Source organism: Coturnix japonica, chromosome 36 (genome assembly GCF_054131305.1).
Source record: "Coturnix japonica strain WE chromosome 36, WE-NBRP24, whole genome shotgun sequence".
Lineage (NCBI taxonomy): Eukaryota > Metazoa > Chordata > Aves > Galliformes > Phasianidae > Coturnix > Coturnix japonica.
In genome coordinates this window covers 1,668,608-1,688,897 of record NC_140698.1, presented here as the reverse complement: position 1 = coordinate 1,688,897, position 20,290 = coordinate 1,668,608, and the positions used below count along the sequence as shown (strand labels likewise).

Genomic DNA, 20,290 nt, shown 5'->3' with positions numbered 1-20,290 from the left:
GTTAAATACTGTATGAAGTTAATTGTGGAAATTTCCTTGTATTGTAATTTCCAGTACTCATGAAACTGTAACAATATCTCTGTAAGTCAAATACTTTTATAAAATGACTCAAAGAGATGCTCGTCCTGTCGTTATTGGTTTGGTGTTACGAAGCACAAGTGTAGAAATGAAGGATTGAACTGCTGCTGGGGGTTGCAGGTAGGCTGGGTTTCTGTCGTGTGCTATTTCTGCCTGCTGGGGATGTGAGCGGGCGTTGGGCCCGAGCCCCGCTCGTGTTGGTCACAGCACAGGGGCTGCGGGAAACACTGGGAGAGCAGAGCAGGGAGAGCCGGGCTGTGTGCAGGCCGGGGCATGACATGGAACCTCGGCAGCTGCGCAGCTGCTGAGCTTTTCCCCCAAGTCTGCAGACTCTCAGGTGATAAGGCTGTGCAGCAAAGCCAGCTGGGCACTGCTGATACTGCGGGCTTAGGGGATGAAGCCCTGCAGCACCTGCATGGCACTCCCTGTAGTCTGCCATCTTTATGTGCACAGCTGCTGTAGGTGTTGTTGGAGCAGTGGAGCGGCAGTGCTGTGCTGCAGGGCAGCTACACACCCCAGGGGCTCTCCATAGGCTGCACTGATGTGACCCAAGTCCCACACTCACTTTCTTTCCCATTCCCAAGAATGACATACCAGTAGCAAAATGTTTTCCCCTTTTCCCAGTGTCCAAAGACAAAGATGAGGTGTCTTAGCAAGTGCACCAGCAATGTGTGGAGCAGAACTGCCTTGGGAGCCACTGTCACACCTGAGTTGATCCGTTTTAGGCTTCCCATGGAAATGTAGCATTTTGACTCTTCGTTGAGGTTGCATTTGACTTGCTGTTGCTTTGTCTGCTGCTTGCTCTTCATGCAGCTAGTCAATGTATTTGTTTATGTAGTCAGTGCTAGGGTTTGATTTAGACAGCTCCGTCATCTTTTCAAGAGCTGCACCATGGTCGGCTGTGGAGAGAGGGTGAGTGGGAGGGGACACCTGTGTCCCACAGTGGCTCCTCCAGTCAGTGAAGGTCCTGAAATTGGTCTCTTCAGCTAATAGGGAGCTTTCCTCAGCTACCGTGTGTTTGGAGAGAGGAAGAGCAGTCCCAGGACCTTCAGCTGTGAGACTCTTCAGACAGACCTTGTGGAGGCATCTGCAGGTGTAGTCTGGGATGGAACGGCTCCTGTTTGGCTCTTGTTACCCACGTGCAGCATGTGGTTATTGAGCTTATAAGGGAGCAACATAGGAAAAAATCCTGTACTCATTTACTACCTAATGCTAAGTCATTCCTCCTCATGGGGAAGTGACTAAGCATTGGTCCTGGGTGCTAGGAGAGGAATGTCAGATCTGAAACCAGTGTGAATGATGGACAGCCTTGTTAAACACAGGGCTGCTCTGCAGTGCAGAGGTGCTTGTGAGTTCAGAAGATACCTGCTGAAGTAGAACTGCTTTGCTGTTGGATGTCATCAAGCTGCAATCTGCCCGGGCAACAGCAAAACAGGCAGAGGTGTGTGCTCCAGACTGTGCCAGCCTTTGATTCTGTTCCTGAGGTGAGCTGCGCTTTGCTCGCTGCAAATTCCAACTATATTTGTAGGAATTATTACTATGAATAACACAGTGGTGGTGTTTGAGTCGCAGACAGATGCAGCAGAGCCTTTGCTCTGATCTTTTCAGGAACTCAAGCAGCTTTTTGCCATCCCCACCTGGAGCCATTGAAGCGTGCAGCCAGGAGCTGGACTCAGTGGTCCTCGCAGGGACCCTCCAGCTCAGGAATTCTATCATTTTACAATCACTGAGCTTGGCAGACATGCAAAGAGTGTGGGTGTGACAGCTAGCAATTAGCATGGCCAGCATCAGGAACCCATGGTTATGAGCTTAGGGCTGGTTTAGGTTTGCCAAGCGGGGGGACTAATGCTGGGATCCTTCTCTCCAGCCAGGAGGCTCTCACACAGCAGCATGGTTCTGTGTTTGGCAGGTGGGTTGGGCCCAGGCTGTGCAGGAATCAACTGGGCTCTGCTTCAGCTGCAGTCTGAGGGCCTTTGGCTGCAGCCAGCTGCTGTTCACACAGGGTACAGAAAGCTCCAGAGCCACACAAGGGCCTTCAGGCTCCGAGTGAAACCCCACAAGCTGAGGGGAAGGAAGTGAACATCACCAGAGGTGGGGACTGCACAGCACTGATGTGTGGTGACAGACCGGGGTGGGCGGTGAAGTTGGGAGACCAAGAATGAAAGATGGGGAAAGCAGCTGAATTTAAAGGAAGAGATGTGAAACCAACAGGATCATCACCCTGTAATTGCCAGCCCAAACAAGGGACGTTTTGACCAGCGACTGCTCTGATCCACTTAACAAAAGCCACAAAACCACTCCATAAACTTAGAAGAACTGCTCAAAGCCACAAGCTACAGGTACTGGAGGAGAGCAGGACCTTTGCCCTGCAGTCAGCAGCAGTTTCAGACACACCAAAGCCGACCCTGGTTTGCTTCCGTATCTCTTGTGGGACGGCCCCAGCCAAATCATCCCTTCTGGTCTGAGGATGAGGAGGGTCAGATCCTTTCAGAGCACCAAACCTGGCAGCCAACCTCATCACCAAACAAGCAGCCAGGATCCAAACGCCAGCACTCTCCATTCATCATCCCACTTCCTTGCTGCAGTCAGTCCAATGCTTCATGAGATTCAGAAGCAAACAAAATCAATACAGTTATCTTGATCCCTGCAGGAACACGCTGTGAGCAACAGAACACCTTCCTGGAAGAACTACCTCCATGAACAGAGGCAGCGACCACCTCCTCCCCTCCTACAGCCTCATTGCTTTCTCCTTAAGTATCACCACACGGAGCCTTGACACTCCCTGGCACCCAGACACCAAAGGGCTCTTTTCATGTTTTTTACACCAGGCTGGGAAAGAATCTTGGCTTCAAAACTTCCAGAACAGCAAGAAGGAAGTATTGGTTCTCTTCACAGACAGCCTTGGCTCTTCCGCTGCTGCCAGTGGGGAACATCAGCAGAGAGCATCTCTAAAGCAGAGAGAAGCACATGTATGAGAATGAAAGTCAATTAGGTCTGAGCAGGAATAATAGGGATTTAATTGAACTATGTGAACTGGAACTCGGGTCACGAGCTGCTTATTAACCTGCCTCAAGGGATCATGCAGCTTGCACTGGAGGAGCACAAGGATGCACTGTGAGCGGGACAGCATGTGGTCAGAGAGGGAGACCTGCTTGAACAGTCAAAAATGGAAGAGAAAAACTGCTTGAGATAGATGCCTGGGAATTTGAGGACTTAGCACACAGTCTTTCCTTCCTTTCCTCTTCTGGGGAGGGAACCAAGTAACACCAGCCAGAGCTCACCCAGCTCACCGCTCCTCCTGCAGTCCAAGTGGCTGCCAGGCAGCTCCCTGCTACAGCTACACTTGCCATGGGGCCTACAGAAATCCCCATTATCAATTGACTGAATCCCCATCTAATCCCCTGATCCTATTAACAAACACTGCCTTTATTTTGCTACCTCCATGGGGGCTCTTGGAGCCAACATCCCTCATGAGAGGCAAATTAATTAAGACATTGCACCGTTTCCTCTTTCCAGGAAGGTGGAGGTGTTCTGGCAGACATTTTGCTGCTTCCAAGTCAAGCACAGACTCACGCATGCCTGAAAGTTTGAGCCAACCACCCTCACACAGATCAAAGGAGCTGAAAGGCCTCCCCTAAACACGTCACTCTCATGAACAGGCCATGGATGTCCCTGTGTTTCTACAGAGCTCAAGAAGCTTTTATAGTAAACAGAAAGAGGCAGCATGACTTTTAAAAAGTTACTTTGGCTTTAATTTGAAACAAAGATTATATGTAATTGGTATCAGATATTTTTGTCATGTTTCTTTGTCCTGAGATCTCCAAGCAACTTCGGAGTGCTTTTGTCTCGCATGCTTTGTTCTGTTCTCCTCATGCTGCCCACCTGACTCATCCACCAACAGCAAGGGAGAGAAGCAAACGCGGTCCTTCTCACACTGATGGTTCCAGCAAATGTGCTGCTAGTCTTCTGGTAGAGAACAGACACAGCACAGCACTGCTGCTGGACCTGGGCTCACAATGCATTTGTCAATTGAGGATGGCAGTCTGTGTATGCAAAAGGATGGCAGACTTGCAGCCCCACCACAGAACCCTTTTCTTCAAAGCCACTGTAAACTCTGGGGCACCTAACATATCAGGTTCTCCTCCCGTTGACTCATTTGTGATCAAACAAACCAAGCAGTGAGCTGGCATCAGGAAGCTCCAGATGCCTTACGGATACTCTGGCTATGACACCACCTCTCTCCAGACCCTTCTAGCCATATTTCAGGCTAACACTAGACCGTCCCTGGCCCTGAAGAGACAGACCCTAAAGGAATGCAGTGTCTTCAGCTCTTGCCATATATCAAGTCCCAAATAGGTGAAGTCCTCTTTGCTGCTAATGCATTGGAAGCCCTTCCCTTCCAGCTTCCTTAGTTCCAATCCGCAGTCCACGAAAGGGAAAGCACAGCCATGCCTGAAAAACAGACCACGCAGTCCGTTGCCTTTGGTGCACTTCTGAGGAAGCATTCCAGGCGATTTTGCTGTCCTTTGTGCCTTCCTGCTCAAGCCCTTATCGCTTCTTTTTGCTTTCCATGGCTTTCTTGCTCAGCTGAGCAGCACTTGCCTTGGGTTTCTTCACCATCTCCCAGGTCTTAGACTCAAAGCCCTCCAAGTCCTACAAGAATCAATTGGGAAACAGTCAGGGAGCTTTCTAACAACGTGCTGATGCCCAGCTCATTTCGGGCATTTATGTGAAAGCAAAAGTACGTAAGTGCTGGGTATCTCCGCTGGAATGCATCTATATCAGGCTGAGCCTACATTTAGTAAGACCTGAGCAGCACCATCCCTGCTTCCTCTGCATGTGTTTCTGGATGAGTGTTAATCCACACACAGCCTGTTACCACAGAGGTTGTTATAAGCTTAAGTGCCTAAATCAGGCTTTGTAGAGAAAAAACACCCCCATTTTAACAGCAGGACAAAAACCAACACTAAACAACAATTATTCACACCAGAAAAAGATATCACAGAATCACCAGCATGTATTAAACCACTGAAAAGGTATTTCTGCTAAATTTTCATCCTTATCACGTGTGAGACAAAAGGTAAGCCTCAAAACAGCAGTCAGAATGTCACAGTCAGAGCCTTTACACCAAGACCAAAATCCAGTCAGGGCACCGAAGGCAAAGCTCTCTTCACCTGCACTAACAAGGAATCCTAAGCTATAAAGCTTGTTTCCTTCAGGGCAGATGACAGATCATATTTCAGCCATGGGAAATAAAGTCTAGTTATCTGGTAAAGACACGAGGGAACAGTGCCAGTCTCATTGGAGAAAGCGCACACACACAGATTGCCTCCTTTCATTAAATGCATTTGAGTCTAAATATTGCTTTAGCATCTTGGGTTCTAGCAGTCAGAGCTTGCCAACTGGAAAAGGACACACAGAAAACGGCAGAGCAAGATGTGCTAGCTTCAAGCTTCCAACACAGAGCACCAGATAATAGTGGGGCAGACACGCATCTGACAGTATCCTTTAATCAAAGAGTCCTGTTCAATCATCTCTAAAGTCAATGGGCTATTACGGTTCACATCTGTGTGGCTTCCCAAGGAAAGTGAGTTGGCTGCCTTTCCAAAGGCTGTAATCAGTGCATGGGGAGCTGCGAGGCTCTGCAGAAACAGAGCAACAAGCAGCTATTACTCAGGTTTGTAGATTGGTGCTGCTGAGAAGTGAACACTGATGCCTTCTACTGTTCAAACCAAGGTAGTCTCCAAAGCCTGAAGCCTCTAAAACTAAGAAGCTCATCTGTACCTGAACCTAAGCATCATTCCTAAGAAATGGAGAGTGTCTCTTTTGTTTATTGTCATGTGAATTAATCACATGCACAGGAAATCACGGGGAGAGTGCATACAGAGAAAATAAGAAATAGAGCATACAAACAACTTAAACACAAACAAGTTTGTCAGTTCTATCGCATTAATAGGACAAATGAGGGCCAGAAACCACACATCAAACAAAGCAGTCATCATTCTCAAAGAACAAGCTCTAGATATACAGTATCTACAGAAGTACAGAATAGAGACAAGCTCAAGGCGCAGGGACACCTTTCTTCCTCCCACGCTGCTTTTGTTTCTCTCAGCCCTCGGAGAACAAGGGATGCTCACAGTCCATCGCCAGCAGTTCCAGATGGGCTGAAAGGCTACCAGTTGGGAACACCAACACGGAAACGTGGGACAAGCAGCTCCATTTCCAGGAGGGACATGAAGCTGACCACATCATGACCCTGCGATTGCCAGCCTGAGCCAGGCACATTTTGAGCAGCTATTGAAAGAGGCAGCACCACTATTCAAATGTTTGTTTCACTTTTATTTGCAATAGAGAGATGCTAAATGCATCAAAAATACATTTCAATATGAAATCAAATAGTTGGGATACTGGTAGTGACTAAAGACAAAGCTTCCTTACTTCCTCTCCGCAGTCCATGAAAGGGAAAGCACGGCCAGGCCTGAAAACCAGACCACGCAGTGTGTGTCCTTTGGTGCACCTCTGAGGAAGCGTTCCAGGTGATTCTGCTGTCCTTTGTGCCTTCCTGCTCAAGCCCTTATCGTTTCTTTTTGCTTTCCTTCTTGCTTCTCAGCTGAGAAGCACTTACCTTGGGTTTCTTCACCATCTCCCACGTCTTAGACTCAAAACCCTCTGAGTCCTGCAAGAAGCAATTGGGAAACAGTCAGGGAGCTTTCTAACAACTGGCTGACAGCTGCTTTGGGAGCTCAAGTCACCTGACCGAGCAGCTTTGGGAGACCAGCACAGGAAATCGCCTTCCTGACCTCAGGGCACATTAGAAACTCCACATCTGTCAAGTTCCCAAAAAACCCATGCAAACCAGAGCCTAAAGTCCTCTCTAGCAAGGCGGTCCATGCTGGGAGGGTAAACCCTCTGCCTGGCAGCTCATAGGGCGCAGCAGCAGCTGCAGGATAGGATGAGCTGGCACCTCAAGGCTGCTGGCGTGCGGAAGGAAGGACAGAACCAAGTGCAGCACTCTCAGCAGTGCCGGGGCACACTGCCGTAGGCAACAGCTACAGACAGTTCCCTCCCAGCCGACTGCCTGAGCATTCCTATCAATCTCACACAGCGCAACTTACTGCCTTTGGGGACTTGGAAGCTGGCAGGATGATGGCCAGCACACACAGGAGCTGGAAAAGGGCTCCAAACAAGAGTCTGTAGTGCAGCATGTTCTCCAATATCGTGGGCTCAGGGACCTCAGGTGGTGAGAAATGCAGTTCAGCAGCCATAGCGCAGACAGCTGCTGCTCCACTGCTCTCACAGAGGCTGCGTGCTGTAAGGGGGGAAAAAGGCATCATTAGTCTCAGGCACTGCAATGGGGTTACTTCCTGCGAGCAAACATTTCCAGGCTGACTTAGAGAGGTGCTGGGAAGATATCCAGGGCCTACTGACCCGAGAACAGAGGGACAGCAAACTTGCATTTCAGTTGCCTTTGCCCGCCTGCCTAGGAAAAGAGCCCTCAGCCTTCAGTACTGCTGCACTTGCAGGTGGGGGGAAGAGAAGCAAGAGAGGACAGGTGGACGTCAAATAAGGGAAGAGCTTAACAGACAAGAATAAACCTATCCCTGAGCTCCATCACACACGCGTGACCACTGCCTCATTAATATTAATACCAGTATTATTCACAGAATTAAAGTTTCCCATGTTCACGTACCTGGTTGTGGACGTGTTTGCTGTCTTGCTGCTGCTGTGCTCTACAACGCCAGACACAGAAATAAAGTGCACAGAAAGCTGATCTGTTGAAGACAGAGGAGTGAGCTGTGCTTAACCAACACTGCTTCAGCACACGCTTACAGTAAGGCACACCTACCTTACAATGGCCACGCAGGAAGCTCCAGACACAGCTCCGGACTGTTTCCATGAAGCCCAATTGCATTTCACAGCCACTCACGCTGTGCTCCTCAACAATCTGCAACAGAAAAGTCACAAGATGCAAATCCCATCCCTCGGAGATGTCACAGACCTCTGCGCTCATGAAGCAGCACTCATGTCATTGGGTGAGAAAGCAGATGTTACCGAGTGAGCGCTGTTTGCTGCCATCTGCTGGTAGGACCCCACCTAACTCTAAGTACGAACACTAACCTATGCCTAACTCTAAAACAGGAACAGAAACCTACACCTAACACTAAAACATGAACAGTAACCTACAGCTAACTCTAAAACAGGAACAATCATCTACTAACACTAAAACGTGAACAATAACCTACTCTTAACTAAAAAATGCAAACAATAACCTACTCCTAAAACTACAACTAAACTTAACACTAAAATCCACAATAGAAATAGGGTTAAGATGGAACCGGGGGCCCGCAGAGGTCTCAAAGGAGGAGCTGATGTTAAATGAAGCCACCCGGCTAATGCCGGGGGCGGGGGCCGCGCAGACGGTAAGGAGCCCAGCGCCTGGACCAGTGATGGCAGAGCTGAGATGGTAAGGATGTGGGGCCTGGCACGGTGGTGTGGTGCCAGGCCAGCTGTGCCACGGGCGGATCCACCTCCATTGGCTCATCTGGAGGTGGATCCACCTCCATGGGCTCATCTGGAGGCGGATCCACCTCCATGGGTTCATCCGGAGGTGGATCCACCTCCATGGGCTCATCCGGAGGCGGATCCACCTCCATGGGCTCATCCGGAGGTGGATTCACCTCCATGGGCTCCACGGAGGTGGTCATGCCGCTGGTCCAGGTGCGATGGGAATGGGCTCGCTTGCCTGTCTGCCACCTGATGGTCATGGCGGGCCCCCTCCTCCTCCTCTTCGACCCTGCAGTCCCCGGCTCCATCTTCCCACCTAAATCGTGGGAATCCTCCAGCCTTGCTCTCTTGGCTTCCGACATGGCTGTCAACGTCCAGAGCTCTCAGAGGCGAGTGCGTTGCATGGGGCAACAGTGACCAAGGTGACCAAGGTGACATGGCCAGGGTTCTAACATGGCGGCCGCACTGCTGGCACTGCTGGCACTGGCGTTCCACATGGTATGAGGAGGGGGCTGGAGGACAGGGCACGGCACGGGAGCCAGAAGGCACTGCCTGTGCCCAGCGGGCAGCTCTTCTCTCCAGCAGCAAGAGGCCACAGAGGAGCTGGCCCTGAGCAAAGGGCCCTCGGCCTCCTTCATCCTCCCCCTTCTTCCACAAGGGAATCTCTTGGCACTGCCATACGCAGCACGCAGCACCACGCTGATCTGATGGGGCTCCTGAGCTCAGCGCCAACAACAGCAGGCTCCAAAGGGCACCTGACTATGCCTGCCTGCTGGGACACACCAGCTCTGCTCTCCATGTTCCAATCCAGAGCCTCTCCTTGTAACACCTCTGACTCCATTTGCATCCACTCACTCTCATTACATCCCACATCCGCACACCATGCTGGAACACACACGGGGCCACGCTGCTTCACCGACCCTCAGTGGGGACCCACAGCCGTACAGCACCATCAGCACAGCAGAACCGGGCCGTGCTCCTGATGCTGCCACTTGTCCAGCCTCCCTCTCGCTGCCCCCATTCTGCTCAGGCAGCCGGTCCCAGCAACAAACACCAGCACAGAACTGCAGCCCCGACTCGTCCCGCTCACTGACAGCCAGAGCAAGGACATGTTACACACCTTCCTTCAGCTCCGATCACCTTCCTGGCACCACCATGCCGCCATGGCCCGGAACTGCTCCCGCCGGCACCAAGCGCTTCCTGCCCCTCCATCCCCCGCTCCTCCTTTCCCTTCACTTTCCATCCGCACTCAGGACGCAGATCTCAATGGAGGCGGCTGCAGAAGATCATCAGTGCAGGCAATCAATGGCTCGTGCTGCGCTTCACTGCCTTGTGCTCCTCACTGACTGCTCTGTTGTGCCCTTTCCTAACCCTGCAGGATCAGGATGGCCCGGCTGGCTTTACTGCAGAGCCTCATCATCTGAGTCTGAAGCCTTGGGGGAAAAGCTCAGCAGCTGCCGAGGGAAGATTTCATGCCGTGTCCTGCACACAGCCCAGCCCTCCCTGCTCTGCGCTCCTGGCATCCCCTGCAGCCCCTGTGCTGTGACCAACACGATTTGTGCTCGGACCCAACGCCCTCCCTGCTGCCGGCCCTCCCCCATGCCCATGTGCTGCACCCACAGCGGCTGCCCCAGCCCCACAGCCGCGCAGCCTCCTGCAGGCAGCACAGCCCCGGGCACCGGGCTCGGCCCCAGCCCCCGAGGTGCTGCTGCACGGGCTGAGCCCAGACCCACAGCTGAAATGCAATGACCACTCATCAATATTTGGTTTCCCTCCTTCACATCCAGGTCCTTTGCTGCACACAGCCCAACAATCCTCTCTTTCACCTCCGGCAGCGCTGCTTGCTGCCATGCAGGCAGCAGGAGGCAGTGCCTTGTAGCTCATTGTACCGAGTCCACTGTGCAGGCTGGTGGAAGAAGGCGCCAATTGAAGATGGCCACCAGACACTCCTGGCATCCAGCCTCTCCTCTTTGGGCTCTGGCTCAGCAACGTGCCCTCGCAGCACCCTGGCACTAAACACGCAGCGCTGCCCATCGCGCGCTTGAAGCCATTGGAGCTGAAGCAGCGCCGCGCGGCTCAGGGCCCTCCCGGCTCACGGCTCAGCTCTGTGCCTGAGGCGCGTTCACCTGCAGCCCTCCAGCTGCCCTGTCCTCCTCCACGCGTGCAGCTGGGCTTCCCGGGGCAAACAGCAACACACGGTGCATCAGAAGGCTGAAAGAGACAGCCAGGAAGACAGACAAGCTCAAGAGGCTGAGCGCAGGGACACCCTTCTTCCTCCCACGCTGCTTCCTCTCCCTTGCTTTCCTCTCAGCCCTCGCAGAGCAAGGGGATGCTCACAGTCTGTTGCTAGCAGTTCCAGTTGGGCTGAAAGGCCACAGGTGCAGAACACCAACAGGGAAACGGGGGAAAAGCAGCTGCATTTCCATGGAGGGACCTGAAGCCGACCGCTTCATCGCCCTACGATGGCCAGCCCAAGCCAGGCACATTTTGAGCAGCTACTGAAAGAGGCAGCACCAGTTTTAAAAAGTTTGGTTCGCTTTTATTTGAAATGAAGAGATGCAAAATGCAACTAAAATACATTTCAACACAAAATTAAGTAGGTAAGATACTAACAATGACTAAAGACATGCTATAAGGTCAGCTAATAATCAATACGTTGAAACAGGGATCGAGCTGAAGCACCCTGAAGGAATGCAGCGTCTCCAGCTCTTGCCATACATCAAGTCCTGCACAGGTGAAGCCCTCTTCTAATGCAGCACAAGCCCTTCCCTTCCAGCTTCCTTCCTTCCTCTCCATTGTCCACAAAAGGGAAAGCACGGCCGTGCCTGCAATCCGGACCATACTGACCGTTGACTTTGGTGCCACCTCCGAGGAAGCGTTGCAGGTGGTTCTGCTGTCCTTTGTGGCTTCTTGCTCAAGCCCTCATCGTTGCTTTCTGCTTTCCATCTCGGCCTTCTTCCTCAGCTGAGCAGTGCTTCCCTTGCCTCAGCTTTCTTCACTCTCTCCTAAGTCTCAGTCCCCAAACTCTCCGAGTCCTGTGCCCTGTGCCCTTTCCTGTGCCCTGGCTTGTGTCTCTGAACATTGGGAGAGGGCTCCTAAGCTCTGTCCCTACGCTGGATCAACTCCAGCTCTTCCTCCAGCCAGCCCATAACCCTTCCACGCCTCATTTTTCTTTCACTTGCAGGGAGTCTGGATTCCCACCATGGGAATGAATGGAAGAAAGTACGCTTGAGGAGCAGAAGTTTGTGTTTGGCTGTGCTCAGATCTTCCTCCCAAGAGATGCTCTTCACGTCTTTCTTGTTTCCTTTCTGCTAGAAGCTGAAGCAAACAGGCTTGCAGTGAAGCATGGCCTTGCAGGAAGGCAGGACACTGGTGTGGAGTGTGGCCCAGCTGTGAAGAGAGCTACAGACACACAGCAGGCATCTGGGTTCTGGGTCCTGTCTTTCTAGTCAGGCTTGCTGTCTGTCCTTTCTTGCGACTGTTGTCATTGCATGTTGCTTGAGGTCTTGCAGTTGGAGGGGTTGACAGTGACCTTTCCTGTCCAGGATTGGAAAATCGAGCCCACAGTTCACCCAAGAGCCTAAGATCCATTGCAGTCAACACTGGAGATGAGATTTCTCCGTATCGTGGCCCAGTTGGGCCTTTGGTCTCTATGAGGGAGGTTGGTCTCGATGATCTCTGGATGTCCCTTCCAACACCTCTAATTCTGTGATTCTGTGCCAGTTTGCAGATTGAAGGTAGTGCTGGACTCATTAAATCTTGCAGCTTCCCCCTTCTTGGTTCTAACAGGGAGAGGTGCTGAGCCAAATGGCAAGATCTACGTGAAAGCTGCTCTCCAGGCTGGAGGGCTTCCTGGAACAGCAGGTTCCAGGACAGGGGGACGACCTTCCCCCACAGCTGACAACCACTCCTTCTGCAGGACGGTGGCTGCAAGAAAGCGCAAGGGAGTGGAGGAAGAGGAGCAAAAAGCAGAGCTGTGGCCTGCCAAAAAACACGCAAAGGTGGAGCGCAGTGTGGCAAAGGCCCAGAGCCCACATCAGAGCAGAGGCAGTGTGCCAGCTCCAGAAGCACATCCTGGGCTAGAAGTAAGAAGATGCTGTTGTAGCTGCCTTGGTGAAGCACTTCCTTTATCAAGTGCATGGAGTTTGCTTGGGGTTTGCTTTGCTTTTTCCTTCTCTGGACAGAGAAGGGAAAAGAGTTGAAGGCTACCCAGTCCATGTCCTTGACCATGACCATGCCACAGTGCGTGACCCCCTCTTTTCCCTTTAACCCCACGTCCCACTAGAAACCTCCTTCCCTGAGAGGCTTCCTGGCCTGTTTTCATGGTACCCATGTTTCCGCAGTTTTGCTGTTGACAAAATGAATTTCTCTTTTCTTGCACTACACCCAGGGTTCATTCCTTCTGATATCTTTTCCTATAGAGCCTGTTTCTCAAATAAAGGCTCTTTCATTTGCCCATCGGGGGGGGACAGACCCTTTTGTCTGAAGTGGAACTACTTAATCTATCCCATGCTCTCTGTTACTTTTGGTACTGCATGTGTTTCCCAGGCAGCATTTCACCACGTACAGACTGGTGTACATTTATGTGCCTGAGTGATTCATCCACAGCGTAACTGGGGAGGTGAAAGTCAGTGTGAGAAAGTGAATGTGATTCACACTCTCTCAAGTATTGCTTTAAGATGTTTTAAGATGATCTTTATTTGTGAGGTACAAAGTGCTCTCCGAGGCCTCTTCTAAAATGGTCCAGCTAGCAGTTACAGGTTATTGTCTTGTGTTTTTAATTCAGTGCTGCTTTTCTTAGATGCCTGTTTCTGCCCTGGTATCCTTTGCAGAAGCTCTGGAGGTTGGATACAGCAAACACAAGAGTCCTTATCACCAGCAAATGTGAGCTACAGGTGTGACACAGGCAGTCCGTTGCCTCCTTTTCAGTACAGGTGCAGTGGTAGGTCCAGGAGTTGGCATCCTTAATACACAGTGGAATTACAGCCATCTTTGTTCAGTAAGGAGGTTATCATTACCTACAATAGAGCCCATCTGTACTACAGGAATGTTTATGTGGAATGACTGTGCTGATGAAGGTAAGATTTTCGCTTTTGGATTCTCAGTCCAGCCCACAAAGCAAAATGAAATGGAGGAGGGAGAAAATGTGCTCATAGTTCTTGCTTAGTTCTAATTGCAAAGCAAATGACTGCCTGCTAGTCAGAGCAGGATGGTGCCTGCTGTCTGGGAAACCTCCTGCAGAAGCACTGGAGCTTTTGCATCATGTTCAAAACCTGCCTGAGACGGGCCATAGGGCACCCACAGCCTCTGGGCAGCCTGGGCCAGGGCCTCACTGCCTCTGGGGGAGGAATTTCCTCCACCCATCTACCTCCATTTCCACTCTTGGAGTTTAAAGCCATTCCCACTCGTATGATCGCTGTCTGCCAATGCCAAGTGACATGCAAGGCCTGGTAGTGGGTCAGGTAATGACACGACAACTGTACACGGACAACTGTGCTATTACTGTCAATTTATTGGTAGTGTGGGGCCTGGAAAACTCTGGTTGATGACAGCAGTGGTTCTGTGGATGTCAGATGGTGCCCCAAACCAACCCACTGGGGGTGCTCCCACCTCCTGATGGATGGTGGAGAGGAGCGGGAGGGCAGAGGTGGTGCTGGGGAAGGGCTGGGGGCTGCTGGGCCTGGTCTGTTTCCCCCTGGCAGTGGTTTTCCAGGTGTCTGATGCCCCTAAGCTGACAGGGTGGGGGGGGGCGCTTCTACCTAATAAAGGATGGTGGAGGGGAGCGGGAGGGTGGTGACGGTGCCTGGGGATGTGGGGGGCTGCAGCGACTCGGCACGGACTCAGATGTGAACGATCCAAATCGTTTATTACAAGTTCTCACATCCCTTATATACCTTCACAAGTTGTTATTTTCTAACTTTCCCATCCGCCCTTACAACTTTCCCAAACATCTTACATGTCAACAAAGCATTCTACAAAACACTTTTCAACTGTCCATGCAGGCACATAACCAATCAGAGCTGTGAGACTCTTCTTCTCCTTGCAGAGGTGTCCTTGGTTCCCATGCTGTTTATCTTGCTCCACAGCTGCTGCTCTGAACAGCTTTTCTTGTATTCCCACAATTCCCCCTTTTTTGTTTATTGACAAGCTACTACCATACTATAAAATAATAACACTAATTATATTAATAACATAATCATTATAACTCAATCAAGGCCTCGATTGACAATACTCTAAAAGTGAAAAAAGAGACAAGTCAAATACAACATAACAACATTACTGTTAAACCCACTAAAAAGAACTAACATGTTTGTACTGCAACCTAAGTTTCTGCAACCTGAAAATAAATCCATGAGGGTCCCATTGTGTTAATCTGTAACTGATCAGGAAAAGTCTTCAATTTTTATATACTCTGATATATTGATTTTTAATGACCACTAAAATTTGTGCAGTAAATGCTTTTAAGATGTTCATAACCATGCTCTACCAACTGAGTTATCCGGGCTAATAATTGATTAATGATCGCACAATTTAATGGAATATCATGTCAAAAAGAACCAATTTTAGAGGACAAATGTACTAGAGTATCACTAGGGGCATTAATACTTATTGACCCTTGAGAAACAGCAAGCCATGTTGGTGGTGGATGTGACAGGTAGTGCCAGCAGGGCGTCCCCTGCTTCAAGGTGCACATTTCCTCTCTCACCCATCACAGATTCTCTCCTGCATTCAGGGTCTGAAGGATTTCTTCCAGTTGTACACCACATCCGCATGGCCAGTGCGTGATATAGAGCCCAAGTGGAACACCTGCTTGGAAAACAGAATAAACCATCAAATTTAGTTCTATTAGCGTGCACTTTTGTCTAAAATGATGCATGGTTATATTTTCAGATCCCAATTAATTGGATGTAAAAGAGGTATCCGTTCTATGATACAGGGTCATCTCTTTGCCTGGGATTCCTTTCCAGGTTTTGTCTTTGCAAATTAAGAAAAGCTAATTAATAGGCTAATAACATCATAACCAAACAGTACTAAAACATTAAAAGAGCTATTCCTGTAGACTCTAGCATTGATTAGATCAAATCCTGTTTAATACACATCTGATCTATTACTAAAATAGAAGAAGCACACAACATCCTAGCTAATGCCTTAAACTCTAAATCTTGAGACTGCATTCACCTGTATGTGCTGTGGAAAATACGTAAGAAGAATGAGTATCTATTGTTACAGGTGCATATTTTAGACGGCCAAATTCAGGAACGTGAGTGACATCTGTCTGACACAGTTGAAGAGGTGCTTTGCCACATGGATTTGTCCAAGTCGGAGGCAAAGAGCTATCAGTCAAATTACGTAGCTGATATTCAGTCATAAACACGGTGTATTGCATAGGAGAGAGGATCATTCTTAACACAGTTTTCCAATCGTGAGGGGTCATAGCGTAACTGTCACTGTTTGTAACCAAAAGATTGTATGTAAAGGCTGACTGAACTCCGAATGTTCTCACTGACTCCCTTAGCTCCTTCACTGCCTCATAAGGCAGAGATTCCAAACGGGGGACCTGATTAGGAAAGGTCTGCAACGTGTCAGCATCACCCCTTAATATTGTTTCTTTTTTGCATTGCTCTAAGACATCACAGTACGCTGTAGGGAAATTTGTCATTCCTGCTTCCTTCAAAGTATCATCAGGAGGAAATGCGTCCGATTCTCTTTCTGGATCTTCTGGACCGGGGTCACAACGATCCCCTGGTTTCGATCCATCCGTGTCTTTAACCACGCTACACGCCGGCTGCACAGACGCAGCAGCGCATGACGTGGGGGGGGAGGAGGGCAGAAGCGGCGCGACGAGCGTCGTAGGCGGAGCGAAGGGCGAGGGCGCCGTAGAGGGCGGCAACGCGGCGAACGTCGGGGGAGGAGCGAACGGCGGGAGCGCGAAGGGGGGCAGCCGCGGCCCCTCGTCTCCCCGAATCGGGGAGGGGTCGGAGCCGCCAGTCGGATCCGGGCACGGGCCGCTTCCCGCAGCGAGAGGCAGCGGCGGGGTTGGGACGGAGGGCGGCAGGGAATGGTCGGAATAAATTCTTTCCCGTCGCGATTGCTTAATCCCTTCCATTATCCGGCTCCAAACGGGCAACAGCTTAGCAGCCTTTCTGTCTTTAGCGAGAGAAGCCTCGTAGAGTTTTGAGCCGATTTTGTCCCAAAGTTCTCCATCGAGAGAGAACTCAGTTTTTGGAAATTCAGGGACATTTCTGCTTATCCATTTAAGAAGAGTAGCTAATGCTTTAGTAGACACAGTCTTATCCTGATACGGTAACACTGACCGCAATACTTCGAGATTTACTTTCTGCTCCTTCGTTAGTGAGCTCCCCATAGTTCCCGACTGCTCACCTTCTGTCCTGCAGAACGGTGCGGGTGCGCGCGAAACAGTCTCTCCGAAGTTCAGTCGGGCGACGCTGCCGGACCGGGCTCGCTCAGCCGCGGGTTGATTTGCTCCACGTTGTGGGCGCCATTTGCAGCGACTCGGCACGGACTCAGATGTGAACGATCCAAATCGTTTATTACAAGTTCTCACATCCCTTATATACCTTCACAAGTTGTTATTTTCTAACTTTCCCATCCGCCCTTACAACTTTCCCAAACATCTTACATGTCAACAAAGCATTCTACAAAACACTTTTCAACTGTCCATGCAGGCACATAACCAATCAGAGCTGTGAGACTCTTCTTCTCCTTGCAGAGGTGTCCTTGGTTCCCATGCTGTTTATCTTGCTCCACAGCTGCTGCTCTGAACAGCTTTTCTTGTATTCCCACAGGGGGCTGCTGGGCTGGTTGTGCTTCCCCCAGGCAGTGGTTGTCTGTCTCTTGGACTGTTTCCCCACCTCTGCACTCTGCGTCCCCTGATGGATGCTGGAGGGGAGGAAGAGGGCAGAGTTGGTGCCGGGAGGGAGGGGGCTGGGGGCTGCCGGGCCTCTCAGGCTTCCCCAAGGTAGCAGTTGTCCGGGTGCTGGGTGATGCTCCGGAGCTGAGGGGACCGCTCCCGCCCCCTGAAGGATGGCGGGGGAGGCTGGGGGGGTGGCATTGATGCCTGTTGGGACCGGGGGCTGCTGGGCTTGTCAGAAACCCCCAGTTAGGAAGCTTGACTGTGAGCTGTAGATGCTGGTATTGTCCTGGACTTGTTTAGCCCATTTTTTAGCTTCAGCGCGGCGCCTGCAAAGAGAGGAACGTGCTGAGGGCACAGGAGAGCCCCTGCTCTGCTTTCTCACAGCGCATGGCAAAGAGCCACCCTCAGCTCCCAGCCTGTCTCTGGCCCAGCAGTAAGGATGGGCTGAAGCCAATGACAACATCTAACTGCGTCAATCACAGACCGTGTGAGCCAACAATTAACTGGTCTCTTTACGCTGCTTTAACTAGAAACGCCTCCTGGCCCACAGCAGCCCTACAGAAAAGAGTTGGGCAGGATGGGGATGGGGGTCAACAACTCACTTTCTGTTCCTGTACCAGTAAATAAGAAGCCAGCACAGAAGCATCCCCAGCAATAGGGAACCCAAGGAAGCTCCAGCAAGTATCAGGTAGAACTTCCAACCAACTTTAACTTGCTCGGTATTTGCATGCCCTGCACCAGGCACACCTGGAGGAACAACATGGTCATTGCTTTGTCTCGTGCCCTAATGGAAATCTCAAGGAGGTCTGACATTGCTACACAATTCTTTTCCATTTTGTTGGCCTCCTGGAACAAGTGAAAATCCTCAGGCTGCAATGCTTCCCCGATTCCAGGGGATGCAAAGGGAACTCCCAAAGGCACCGCGCATCGAGGCACTCTGGAGCCTCTATTTTGCCTCTCAGCTTTGGGTACGCTCTGGCTCTGCCAGATTTGCTCCTTCTTCTCCATCATGCTCTAACATTTCTTTTGCACTCACCTACCCTTGCCTTGTGAGGCTGGGTAGTGCTGCCGCAGGCCGGCACACCGTGACCCTTTGGGACACGTCGTCTGACTAAACAAAACTCATTAGAGCAGAAGGAGAGTGTGTGCATCTGTTTAATCAGTTGCTGCTAAGAGTGATGTGGACAAGAACCACTGTCGTGTTGTGCAGGGAGTGCTGCCCTAAGCTCTCCCCTCCCACTCAGACCCCACTCTTCAGGGGCAGAGTCAGGGCCCCTCAGCAGCACCTGAACCTGTTTCTCCCCTTTTCCTTCCCCCCGGCATGGGCACAACTTGCACGCTCCTGGTTTTCAGGATGTTTCTCCTGCTTATAAACTCCTGCCAGATCGCTGCTTACCTGGATTCCTCAGAAAACGACAGACCCAGTTGTGGTGGGCTTCCCCGGGATTGGACAGCGCTGTGAAGAATGAGAGAAAGGCAAAGTCTGGGCATGGTGTAGGCACAGAGGAGGCAGAAGGACGAGGAGGCTCCCTCTATGCCATTGCGCCATCTGTGAGTCAGTGCATCTCTCTGGACCTCAGTTTGCAGGAGGGACCCCGCTCCAGGCTGCTGGTGTGCCTGGAGCCTCAAGGGAGGCACAGCAAGCTCCGGAATGCAGGGACTGTGGGAGGGAGGTACGTTGAAGGGTTCTATTCCATCCCATCTCTGCTGAATTTGGTTTTGGTGGCCTTGTTCCCAAAAGGACAAAGTTCCTAAGTCCCTGGGAACTGGGTGCAGTGGGAGGGGAGCAACCTCTAACCACAGCCACGGAGCTCTACCGGCAGCCCTTACCTGGAGTGCCAGCTGCTTGCCAAGCCTCTCTTTCTCCCAGAGGGATGGGCAGTGTGCGACGGATGCCTTGCTGAAATGCATCCCTGTGAGCAGGCTCTGCGTCAGTCCCTTTAGAAAGGAGGTAAGAGAGAAGGGCTGTAAGTAACTGCTTCTCATCAGGAAGATGGTATCTTCAGGAGGAAGGTGATGCCACAAGCCAGTGCAGACACAGGGGCATCACCACAGCAAGGCTCTGATCCGTCTTTTCCTGCTGTGCACACTGCAGATGCTCCATGGATATACATCTAGAAACTCAGCTTCCCAAGACTTTCACGGTTCCCACGGAAGGGGCCTCTCCTGTGCTCCTGCCCCCAGGCACAGCAGTGGGGCAGTGCTGGCAGGTGGCTGAGTGCCACCACGTTGGACTTGTTGGAAATCAGTCTGGACTGTCATCGGGAGTCGCTGTCAAACAACAAACCTCTGATGGCCCATCAGACTGAAGATCCGCACCCAACAGCAGGATGTGAATGGATCTACCAGCGCTGAACCGCCTCTCTTTGCTGTCTCTCTGTCCCTCTTTCCCTTTCTTCTGTCTTTACTCTTGGTCGTCTTTCATTCTATGGCTCATCAGAGCAGCCATGGCCTATAAGAACGGCCTCTAATTGTAATTAGCCCATATTAACCCATTAGCCAATGTTACCCCCAATTGGTTGTTGTTAGTTGTTAAGAAAGCCCTCAATAAAATCCATATCTATTATTCCCCTCACTTTGGAGTTTGGGACCCTTTGCATTGGAGATGGGGAAAGATTCCCCCCTTGAAAAGCACAGAGTGAGAGCAGACGTAGATAGGAAGAGAGATGGGATGGGCAGCATCCATTCTGCGCTCAGATGCTGCTTGGTCTGCATGCTTCTCTTCTGCTTTTATATGAAGTTCATACATGAAGATTATATATGAAGTTTATATATGAAGGCTGCAGCAAAGTGTCTCTGCTATGGAGCCCTGGAGGGGGATAGAGATGGAAA

At 50.9% G+C, this 20,290-nt stretch overlaps 2 protein-coding genes across 2 annotated transcripts; both read right to left on the bottom strand.

Annotated features, from left to right (window-relative positions):
- Positions 1–145: 145 nt before the first annotated feature.
- Positions 146–19,819, bottom strand: LOC146755070 (uncharacterized). Its single transcript, XM_085526366.1, has 8 exons — positions 19,289–19,819; positions 18,855–18,914; positions 7,925–8,023; positions 7,769–7,808; positions 7,194–7,387; positions 6,704–6,754; positions 1,153–1,238; positions 146–293 (listed from the first exon to the last, which is right to left on the bottom strand). Exons 3-8 carry the CDS (start codon positions 7,988–7,990, stop codon positions 146–148), a joined length of 585 nt encoding a protein of 194 aa, XP_085382492.1. The 5' UTR covers positions 7,991–8,023; positions 18,855–18,914; positions 19,289–19,819.
- Positions 14,431–17,387, bottom strand: LOC146755071 (uncharacterized). Its single transcript, XM_085526443.1, has 2 exons — positions 15,763–17,387; positions 14,431–15,390 (listed from the first exon to the last, which is right to left on the bottom strand). Exons 1-2 carry the CDS (start codon positions 16,946–16,948, stop codon positions 15,293–15,295), a joined length of 1,284 nt encoding a protein of 427 aa, XP_085382569.1. The 5' UTR covers positions 16,949–17,387; the 3' UTR covers positions 14,431–15,292.
- Positions 19,820–20,290: the final 471 nt, after the last annotated feature.

What these genes read in the sequence shown, in the direction of transcription:
- LOC146755070 (XM_085526366.1), bottom strand. Translation starts at nt 7,990, where the DNA reads ATGCAATTGGGCTTCATGGAAACAGTCCGGAGCTGTGTCTGGAGCTTC. An exon ending in GCAAACACGTCCACAACCAG is followed by an intron (nt 7,388 to 7,768) that starts GTACGTGAACAT and finishes CCCCCCTTACAG; the next exon opens with CACGCAGCCTCTGTGAGAGC. An exon ending in CCTGCAGATGCCTCCACAAG is followed by an intron (nt 294 to 1,152) that starts GTCTGTCTGAAG and finishes TGTTTCCCGCAG; the next exon opens with CCCCTGTGCTGTGACCAACA.
- LOC146755071 (XM_085526443.1), bottom strand. Translation starts at nt 16,948, where the DNA reads ATGGGGAGCTCACTAACGAAGGAGCAGAAAGTAAATCTCGAAGTATTG. An exon ending in ATTTTCCACAGCACATACAG is followed by an intron (nt 15,391 to 15,762) that starts GTGAATGCAGTC and finishes TTTTCCAAGCAG; the next exon opens with GTGTTCCACTTGGGCTCTAT.